The sequence below is a fragment of the Trachemys scripta genome, chromosome 22, assembly GCF_013100865.1.
Source record: "Trachemys scripta elegans isolate TJP31775 chromosome 22, CAS_Tse_1.0, whole genome shotgun sequence".
NCBI lineage: Eukaryota > Metazoa > Chordata > Testudines > Emydidae > Trachemys > Trachemys scripta.
Genome location: NC_048319.1, coordinates 9,318,217 through 9,329,499, shown reverse-complemented (window position 1 = coordinate 9,329,499; position 11,283 = coordinate 9,318,217). Strand labels below are relative to the sequence as shown.

General features: G+C 42.5%; 1 protein-coding gene across 1 annotated transcript in view; it reads left to right on the top strand.

Moving 5' to 3' along the window:
* The window catches only part of RFX2 (regulatory factor X2), a gene marked incomplete in the record, with an annotated part of 70,681 nt that overhangs the window by 12,055 nt on the left and 47,343 nt on the right, over nt 1-11,283 (top strand). The window contains 4 exon segments of the mRNA XM_034755372.1: nt 4,783-4,895; nt 8,472-8,561; nt 9,293-9,372; nt 10,790-11,054. Of these exon segments, the coding sequence (XP_034611263.1) occupies nt 4,791-4,895; nt 8,472-8,561; nt 9,293-9,372; nt 10,790-11,054 (540 nt within the window).

Genomic DNA, 11,283 nt, shown 5'->3' with positions numbered 1-11,283 from the left:
TCTTTGGAACCCCCTTTCAGGTAGTTGAAAGCAGCTATCAAATCCCACCTCATTCTTCTCTTCTGGAGACTAAACAATCCCAGTTCCCTCAGCCTCTCCTCATAAGTCATGTGCTCCAGCCCCCTAATCATTTTTGTTGCCCTCCGCTGGACTCTTTCCAATTTTGCCACATCCTTCTTGTAGTGTGGGGCCCAAAACTGGACACAGTACTCCAGATGAGGCCTCACCAATGTCGAATAGAGGGGAACGATCACATCCCTCGATCTGCTGGCAATGTCTCTACTTATACAGCCCAAAATGTCGTTAGCCTTCTTGGCAACAAGGGCACACTGTCGACTCATATCCAGCTTCTCGTCCAATGTAACCCCTAGGTCCTTTTCTGCAGAACTGCTGCCTAGCCATTCAGTCCCTAGTCTGTAACAGTGAATGGGATTCTTCCCTCCTAAGTGCAGGACTCTTCCGTCCTAAGTGCAAACACCAGCAGGCTGGGTCAGCAAAGTTATGCCAACAAACCTATGCCGGTTGAGACTCTGTAGTGTAGACATAGCATTAGCTCTAAATGACGAAGGGGGAGGGCGGGCTTTCAATGGCATAAATGGGAGTTACGCATCCAGCCTCTATTGACTTTCAGTGGAAATTGGGTGCTTGACTCCTATTTGTGCCTCTGAAAATCTCCTGTTTGGCGCTCGATGCTGTGCTTCTTGCCGCTGCTTTTTTTTTTTTTTTGAGTGCAAATGTCCTCCCAAGATACAGGGCAACATTTGTGTACAGCTCTTCAGAGAGTAGGAATCATCACTCCGTGTAGGAGTCTGTTTATGTTCTAGCCTTGTCAGCAGCACAAGTGAATCTTAGCAGCAGGCATCAACATATTTGCCTCTTCCGTTCCCAAGAAGCATGGAACAGCTTTGAAGGAAGGTGGAAATTATCCAAGGAGGTTTTCACTCTGTTTAAAAAAAAAAAAAAAAAAAAATCACTACGTAAAATGTCATTCTGGAGCTCCAGATCACATTTGCTCAGTTTACGTATCAATGGCTTTTCTAATGGCCAGTGCTGCAAACTTCACTTGGGATCTGAAAATCCTGCTGGGTTCTCTGTGTTTATGGCATCATCCTCAGTAGTAAAGAGTCTGCAGTTGTAACAAATCTGACAGTGTTGATCAGGGCCGGCTCTAGGCACCAGCATTCCAAGCATGTGCTTGGGGCGGCACTTTTCAAGGGGCAGCATTCTGGGGTTTTTTTTGTATTTTTTTTTTTTTTTTTTTTTTTTTGCTTCGGCGGTGGCTCTCCGGTTGTTTTGTTTTTTTTTGCTTGGGGCAGCAAAAAACCTGGAGCCGGCCCTGGTGTTGATGATGCAAGTGTGAGGAAAATAAGATCCAGCTCCCAGGTCCCACCCTCCTTCCTATCCCTTTTGGATGTTCAGGGTCACTGGGAGAGAGAAACTTTTCAGTAAAGATGAGTACATGTGACTTGAAGGCACAGGGAGTAGCAGATATTTGAGATGGTGCCACTTTCACATGGTTCCTCTTACAACTGTAGCTACACTTTACAAATATTTCTTATAGACCAGGTGCTTCAGGATCTGACCCTGCCAAGGGTCCTGAGCATCCCCTGCAAGCATCAGGCTCACAGAGGGCAATTTGATACTGGAGCAATATACTACTACTCCACTTGAGACGTAGGCTCATACAGCACTGTGAAAAGTCCTTAGGAAAAATGGAAATGAGATTAAGGTGCATTTCTGATCCTACTGCATTATAAAGGAGCTCACAAATGAGATTGTTTCTTCTCCTTGAGACAGTTTATTCCCCTGTTTGTATTAATGTATACATTTATCTTCTTCACCAAAGGTCTTGTGCTGGCCAGCTGTTTACTTGCAAATAACGTGGGCCCCAGGACTAGTACAGATGTGATGCTATTCCGTAACTTCGGAGAGAGAATTATTCTTATATCTATAAATTTGTCACATTGTACTGATGCAACTGGAATCTTTTTATAAATAAAATTTTTTAGATACCTTTCAAAAATACATTCAGCCAGGGAGGCAAAGCAGCAGCTACTTGATATAATGGAGTTGTATGTAGGGTTGTCAACTTTCTATTGGCACAAAACCGAACACCCTAGCCCCACCCCCCTTCCCCTGAGGCTCACTCTCCCCCACCCTCACTCACTTTCACTGGACTGGGGCAGGGGGTTGCGTTGCGGGAGAGGGCTCTAAATGGGGGTGTGGGCTCTGGGATGGGGCCAGAAATGAGGAGTTCAGGGTGTGGGAGGGGGCTCTGGGCTGGGGGGTAGGGAGTTGAGGTGCTGGAGGGGGTGAGGGCTCTGGCTGGGGGTGTGGGCTCTGGGGTGCAGGAGGGGGCTCTGGGTTGGGGGGGATGGAGGTTGGGGTATAGGAGGGGTTACAGGATCTGGGCTGGGGGTGCAGGTTCTGGGATGGGGCCAGAGATGAGGGGCTTGGGGTGCACAAGGGGGCTCTGGGTTTGGAGGTGCTCAGGGCTGGGGCAGCTGGCTGCTTCTGGGGCGCAGCGTGAGACCCCAGGACAGGTAGGGACTAGCCTGCCTTGGCTCTACAACACTGCTGACCAGACTTTTAACGGCCCAGTCGGCAGTGCTGACTGGAGCCGCCAGGGTGCCTTTTCAACTGGGTGTTCTGGTCGAAAACTGGACACCTGGTCACCCTAGTTGTATGCAGGACCGGCTCCAGGCACCAGCTTCTCAAGCAGGTGCTTGGGGCGGCCGCTCCGGAGAGGGGCGGCACGTCCAGGTATTCGGCGGCAATTCGGCGGACGGTCCCTCACTCCGCCTGGGAGTGAAGGACCTGCCGCCGAATTGCTGCCACAGATCACGATCGCGGCTTTTTTTAGATCGTGATCGCGGCTTTTTTTGTTTGTTTTGTTTTTTTTGTTTTGGCTGCTTGGGGCGGCCAAAACCCTGGAGCCGGCCCTGGTTGTATGCAAACCTATTCTGCACACATTTTCCAAGGAGAATGGAGTGTATATATGACTTGGTGCCTAGGAAGAGGATATGAACTATGATCAAGAATATGACTTGGCCATCTCTTGTATCTGCAGTATTTGGTTCTTGGTGCTTTAGCTGTATTTTGAGCAGTGAGCTGAGAATATATTATTCCTGTAGCAATTGTCTTGTCCTGTCCCTGTCCAGGAGAAACATAAAAGAGAAAATGACTCACAAGCTGTTTGGGGCTGGGTGGAGTTGAGAGAGAAAAAACATGATTGCGCAGGGTCAGAGCTAGTTAGAAAAATGGAAAAATAACTCTGAAAAATATTGAAGTTGTTTCTATTTTGCATGGTCAAAACAGAACAATCTCTTGTTCAGTTCTCCAGCTTCCCCAGCTTTTCTGTGACATTTTTGATTTTTTTTTTCATATTAGATATTTTAAAATGTCAGTGTCCCATCCTCCCCCTTGCTTTCCTTTTTTCCTCTTTGTCATGGAGTGCAATAAAATGAATAATATCCAGAGTCTGGGTTTTTTCCTCCATTTTCCTTTTTTTTCTTTTGCCTCAAACTTTTTTTTTCCAGAGTTGAGGAAGTTTTGAGACATTAGTGTCCGACAGAAAGGTCTAAATAAAGGGAAAGAATGAAAAAGAGTGTTTGTGTGTGAAGAGACTCTAGAAGTCTTTATTCTGTTGCATTCAGTGGCAAAAGGGGAAGAAGAGAGAAAAAACAAAACCTCAGGATTTGGAATTTCTAAATCTTTGGTTTTGATAAGAAACCAGAAAGGAAATATGAGTGTGGGGTTTTTTTTTATTTATTTATTTGAAGCTTTCAGTTTAGAGATAAAAGATCACTTTGAAATTTTTTTTTTTAAACAAAATCTGCTCTAGTCAGGGTATCCTCACCATTGCAGGAACATATTACTGTCAAAAGGGGCATGGCTCTAGTACATGTACCCCAGAGGGTATGCAGAGGTCTTCCAGGGGGTCCATCAACTCATCTAGATATTTGCCTAGTTTTACAACAGGCTACATAAAAAGCACTAGCGAAGTCAGTACAAACTAAAATTTCATACAGACAATGACTTGTTTATACTGCTCTGTATACAATACACTGAAATGTAAGTACAATATTTATATTCTTATCGATTTATTTCATAATATGGTAAAAATGAGAATGTGAGCCATTTTTCAATAATAGTGTGCGGTGACACTTTTGTGTGTTTGTCTGATTTTGTAAGCAAGTAGTTTTTAAGTGAAGTGAAACTTGGGGTATGCAAGACATTAGACTCCTGAGAGGGTACAGTTGTCTGGAAAGGTTGAGATCCAGTGCTCTAACCCACTGTGTCATTGTTACATTGCTGGGTATATAATCAAATTGTTTGGCACTTGGCTTTGTTTAAACACTTAGAGGTAGCTAAATGTGCTAAGACCGGATAGGAAAGAAATTGTAGTTCTTGATCTTCGAGTATACTTCTGTCCCAGTGAGGAGTAGTTGCACTTCTGCTATGACACAACAATTTCCCAATGCTATTTTTTGTTGTTGTTATATTTATATTCAGAAACACATTTTCTGCGCCTTCCCTTTTCCTCTCTTTCTGTGGAACAGTTGTGTACATTTATCTTAATATAATACAGCAGTAATATAAGAACCCAAACTGAAAAGAATCCTCCAAGTAGGCTGGTAGTTACCTTTCTCAGACAGGTCGTAGACCTTCTACTGGGATTTTATTCATTTGGACTTTGATTACGTGAGCTCCTTTTCTTTGAGAACTACAAATTAGTGAAGTTGTCTCTTCTCTATCTGATCTCCTCTGTGCTCTCTCTAGCAGTGAGCATGCAGAATTCAGAGGGCGGATCAGATTCAGCGACTTCTGTGGCATTGCGTACTTCTGCGTCTGCTCAAGCTCCGGTAGTGCAGCCAGTGCCAGCCTCCCAGCAGGTAACGTTGCTACAGCAGTTAATGCTGTCTCCATGGAAAATAAACCGAATTTTAATGCTGAATATGCTTTAACTCTTGGCTCAAAGGATTTTGTTAAAAAATCAACCTGAAGTGTGTGTGTGTGTAAGTGGTGATGAAGCCTACCTAGATATTGCATTGATAAATGCCATCGAAATGTTTGTAATAAAAACATTATACTTTGATTTAAGGCATGAGACTTGGATTTTAATTTAGCCATGTTGCCAAGAAAACTCTTTCCTGCCAATTTGGGTTTTTGATCCATTGCAGTGTCCTGATGTCTTTATTTGATGTGTCAATAAAAGCAATAAAGATGCAAATTGTATCACATTGTTTAAAAAGGCATCTCCTGGAGTTGAGATATATCAAAATCAGCAGAATTTTGTATGTGTCTGTGTGTGTGTGTGTGTGGGGGGGAATCAGAAAAAAAACCATAGTTGGGTTTTCTGTGGAGAGGGGGTGATTTTGGAGGTATTTTCTTCACTTTTTGAGTGTGTATTGCTTTTGACATGTTTACATACATATAAAATGTCTGAAAGTTTTTGTGATACTAGAAATATTAGGTTCTAATTTCAATCTGTGAATGAAAATTTTATTTGAAAATATTAAAGAGAAGTGATGAGAAAATTGAGGGTCGACTTATGTCTCTTAGGGAACCATGAGAAAGTTTTCATAGAACTGTTCAGAAAGGATGGGGAACAGGTGGAAGGATGGAGTGATTGATTGGAGAGAGAGGTGTAGCTAGTAGGTAAAATTAACTATCATTGGATGTTGAAGAGGGGAGTGGATGGAGTTGGGAACTGCTTGGAGACTTGCTTGGCTAGAATCTTGCGCTGCTCACGTTGCAGAGTATAATGTGGTCCTGTTATGAAGTTGGCTCGCTCATCATATTTTTTGATCTTCGGTGTTGATTTCACCAGAAGGTTGTTTCTCATTCTAACGATTAAAGGATAGGAATCTAATTAATGCCGTTGACATGATTTAATGGAAAATAGCTCTTGTCAAGCAAACCTGACTTCATTCCTTGAGATTACAGGTTTGGTTGATAAAGGTAACTGCGTAGATATAATAAACGTTTGTATGGCATTTGACATAGTGTCACACAAAATTCTGATTTAAAAAATTAGCCTGGTAGAATATCAATCAAGCACACATTAAAATGATTAAGAACGGGCTAACCGACAGATCTCAAAAGTAGTTGTCAGTAGGGAATCATCATCTAAAAGTGGGGTTGTTTTCTAGAGGGGTTCCACAGGAATTGGTACTAGACTTGACACGCTTCCACATTTTCATCAGTTGTGGAAATAAATATAAAATGGATGCTGTTAAAATTTGTGGATGACACAAAGACTGGGGGAGTAGTAAATCATGATGAGGACAGGGCAGTCCTACAGAGCAATCTGGCTCGCTTGTGGGCCTGTTTGAACAAAATGTGTTTTAAAACAGCCAAGGCAAAGGAACAAGGAATACAGGCCATACATACAGAATGGGGAACTGTATCTTAGAAAGCACTGAACAGGATTTAGGGGTCATAGTGGACAAGCAACTGAACATGACCTCCCAGTGTGATGCTGAGGCAAAAAGGGCTAATGTGGTCCTTCAGTGAATTAAGAGGGGAATAGTAAGTAGGAGTAGAGAGGTGATTTTACCTCTGTATATGGCATTGGTCAGACCAATACTGTTTACATGTTTGCTCTCCATATTTCAAAAAGGATTTTGAAAAATGGGAGGGGATGGGGAAGAAGAGCCACAAAAATTATTTGGGGGCTAGAGAAAAGGTCTTAGAGTGAGAGACAGCAGAGTTCAGTCTCTTTAGTTTATCAAAAAGAATGAAGTGACAAGATCAGTGTATAAATGCCTTCACCAGGAGAAAATACTGGGTACTAAAGGGCTCTTTAGTCTACCAGAGAAAGGCAGGACAAGAACCAATAGCTGAAGCCAGACAAATTCAAATGATGATAAATAAGATAGAAATTGATGACGGTGATTAACCATTGGAACAAGCTACCAAGGGAAGTGGTGGATTCTCCATTTCTTAATGTCTTCAGATTAAGACTGGATGCCTTTCTGGAAGGTATACTTTAGCCATATGTACGTTATGCCTTAGTCAAGCACAAGTTATGGGGCTCAACACGGGGTAACTGGGTGAAATTTAATGGGCTGTGACATGTGGCAGGTCAGACTAGATGATCTACTGATCCTTTCTGGCCTTAAACTCTATGAATCTATGAAACAAGTGTTTGTATGGAGTGACGTCATGAAAACAGATGACTCTTCTTAAGTAAAATGTAAACTTTGTCAAGAGTCCAGCAGCAAGATAGAAAAGAATCATGCTTCTCTTGAAAAAGCCTAGTAAATCAGTTTATTCCGATTCATTCAGTGGCCCATTTGACCCTGAAGAAACATTGCTTATTAAAGGATTAGCAGAATATTGCTCTGGAGGAGCGGAATATTGAGTTTGATCCTGGAACATTGATTTTGGATGCCACAGATGTTGTCGAAAGATACCCACACTAAACATTTAAATTCCTCTTCCAGGCCTTCCAGCAGCTCTTCAACATTAGTTTCTTTCTCAAGCAATCTCTGTTCATCATCAGCAGTTCAAATGTGTCACAGGTCAATCTGTGATTATGCCATTAAGAACAACTGAAAGGCAAAGCATTAAAGGTTTCAACTTCTTATCGAGTTCTTTTATGCTAACATCACTTTTAATGTAGCACAAAAAGAGCAATTTGAAGAAGTGATTGTCCAGGTCAAATTGCTTCAATCTCCTCCAGACAGACTTAAACTTGCAGACCCACTACTAGCTTCTGCAAGTGAATAATAAGAGAAAAAAAATTAAAGGAAGCGGTCGGAAAATCAACTTTGACATTAGTGTAGAATGGCTGTTCGGACATGGCAAATTATGCAATAATGGCTTCAAGGATCCAGAATTAAAAATGCATTTCAATTTAATGTTATTGGCTCTACATCTGAAAAGAGAGAACTCAGAAGGGGTTAGTGCTCATCATGGCACTGAATGGAGATCAATAAATGTATTTGCTTTGTTCCTTGTAGGGATTATGGCAGAAGTGAACTTTGAAAAAGGGTAGTGGCCTGGGGTAGCAGCTTTTGAAGAGTTTTCCCTGCATAGGAGAAATGCAGGCGTGGGGAAAGATGCAGAGATTTTCCATGATAGTTGTGGTTGACCTTTTGTTTTAAGACCAGTTTCTGCTAGTCCCTGGGGTGGCTGCTTAAACCAAGTTTCACTTAAAGATGGGCCCAACCAAACCATTTGGATCCACATCTGAGCTCTCCTCAAAGTTTAGGGTATTGGGTTTGGGGCCCATGTCCAGTTTAACTGTAGTTTAGACTAAATGGAAAATGCGTGGAGGCTTTAGGAGAGGGAGCGTATGTGGGTAGCCATAAAGTATGGTGGGGCTGCTGCCTTTATTTGGGGATTTGGGGCAAATCCTCTAGTAAGTGTATTGCAGGAAATGGCCTAGACAGAATGGGGTGTTCTTGGTCTAACTGTAACACTGTGTCTAAATGCATAATGTCTCTTATTTATTTTTTCAGAGGGTTTTGGTTCAAACAACAAGCTCTCCGCCCAAAGGAGCACAGATGCAGCAGATCTCCATTCCCAGAGTTCAGCAGGTCTCACAGCAGGTAAGATTAATGGAGTTGGGGAGCAAATGCTATTGCTATGCAGTCATTTGAAAGCAAAAACAACCTGCAGCCCCTCCCTTACCCACATGTCCAGCATGGGCTGCTTGAAACTGTTAGGCTATCTCTTTAATCAATTAAAATATGGATTTTTTTTGCAGGGAGAGCTGTTTCCTCTGTTATTTCATGTGATTATTCCTTATTTTAGACTGATGATAAAGGAGATTCTCTCAAGGTTGTTTAAAGTTTAAAATCAAATTCTCCTCGTCACCTGTCTTGCATCAGGTTTTACTTTATAGGGAGAGATTTATTTTAAAATTATTTTTATAAATATTAAAAAATAATTATTTCACTCTTCTGTAAAGGTGACTGTCTAGAGCCAGTGGTTTTAAAAAATATCCTGACTTGCATACACATAGCAGGCCCAAACAAGCAGTTGTGCTGGCGAAGTGTGTTTGCATGTACAGAACGGATGGGTGTGAGAACAGTGTTGTTTGTGCAAAGAATTGTCCATGTGTATTTTAGTTGTGTGAACTTTGATGTGAAATTTTAAAAAAGGAGGGCTTTATAAAAATACATTCCAAAAATAGGACAAATATAAAGTTAAAAGTTAATATTCATTCTTAGACAGCTTTGAGTGCCTTTTAAATGCTAATTGCTTGTGTGTGTAGTGTCTTCCATAACTGCTTGTCAATAATTCATCTATAAACCCAGGATTGTCACATTTGTTTCAGGTGCAAACTGTGCAGCATGTATACCCAGCCCAGGTCCAGTATGTGGAAGGAGGAGAGGCTGTCTACACCAACGGAACCATGTAAGAGTCTCTGTCATTCACATTACTAGGGCCAATAAATGCCACCCTGACAGATGTAAAAGTTCATTTTTCTTTCTTTGAGAGACAGAGCACAATTGTGTCTGCCCTGAACGATGGAGAGAGAGTACACAAAAAGCCTTATTCTCCACTTCATACACCCACCTTGCAGCTGGGTACAGTGTCGGTCCTTACGCTCGCCCCTGTAACAAGGTTTGCTCCATTCTAGTGCTGCTGCAGGCACTAGCTCCCGTAAAGGGGAGAGTGAGCAAGAGGAGAAGCAGCACGCACTACCCTGTGTAACGGGTGTGGCAGTGGCCATACTGCTTCTTTGATTCTGGAGACATTGTGTGTGTGAGAGACACAATTCCTCAAGGAGATCCCACCCTAAACCACATGGAGTTCACTCTATGGGCTGGTCTATACTACCTTGTAAATCGATCTAACTTACGCAACTTCAGTTACGTGAATAATGTAACTGAAGTCGACATAGTTAGATCCACTGACCGCGGTGGCTACACTGTGCTGTGTCGATGGGAGAGCGTCTCCTGTCAACTTCCCTTACGCTTCTCGGGGAGGTGCAGTACACAAATCGATGGGAGAGCACTCTCCCATCGATTTAGCATGTCTTCACCAGATCCTCTAAATCGACACTCGCTGCAATCTACTGATAAGTGTAGACATGCCCTATGTAAATGGATCCTATATTCCTTCTCCAAACCCTTTTGTATCTGTTAGGGAGCTGGGGTAAATAGAGCACCTAAAGGACTTAAAAACTTCAGTCTCATTTTCGAAAGAGACTTAGGAGCTTCAGGCCAGTTCTACAGTAGAAATTTTTGCCAGGTCAGTAATGTTAGTTAGGGTTGTGAAGTTTTGTTTGTGTTTTTTTAAAACAACATTTCTATACCAGAAAAAGCCCTGGTATAGATGCAATTTTTGCCAGTTTAGTGTATTTCATTTGGGGAATTGATACCAGAAGAAGCCCTCTTTTGACTTTATATAAACTGTGTCTGCACTGAGGGTTTGTTGGTAGCAAACATTTGTCAGTGTTGACTAGGCCTCAGTCTCATTTAGGCATTTTTGGAAATTTTCCCCTAATTTCTGAAGAGCCAGGCTGTCAGAAGGCTCCTTCTTGGGCTCTGTGCTCTCTCATGCTGTACCCAACATTCCACCGCTGACAAAGCAAATGTTCCAAAGGGCTCTGGCGTGATGCCTGCTTCAGGGCTGTCATTGGAGAGATTAATGTTGTCAACTGACTTCTATATCTGAACTAAATTTTAGTAGAGCAAATCCCGTCTGCAATGGAGTCGAGGCTTTTTAAAAAACGTACTGAAGATCACAGTGTGAGAGTAAATTAGATATTTAAGCTCCTCTCCGTTCACGTGCGCTTCACATCCTAACCGTATTGTTCCTTTGACAGCCGAGCCGCCTACTCCTACAACACCGAAGCTCAGATTTATGCCCCCAGCAGCGCAGCTTCCTATTTCGAACCGCAGGGAGGTGGAGCACAGGTGACTACAGCGGCATCCTCTCCTACAGCCATTCCCTCTCACAGCATGGTGGGCATCACTATGGACATTGGGGGCAATCAGATCCTCTCCGGCTCAGGAGCCTATCTCATTCATGGGGGGATGGAAAACACTAGACACTCTCTGTCACTAACTTCACGCTCCTCTCCAGCAACGGTATGTAGCCCTGAAGGTATTGTCACTACAGGGCCAGGAATTGTTCATGGGAAACTGAAAGGACTTCAGAAAATAAATAAGATGTGTGTGTAATATATGTATACTATATAACATGAATGAGAGGAAGAGAACACATGCTGGTGTGGTGCAAGTGTTTTATTAGCATGAGCTTGGGATGTCTCCTTACTCATGAGGTTAAGGGGGTAACTTGATTACAGCCTCTAAATAT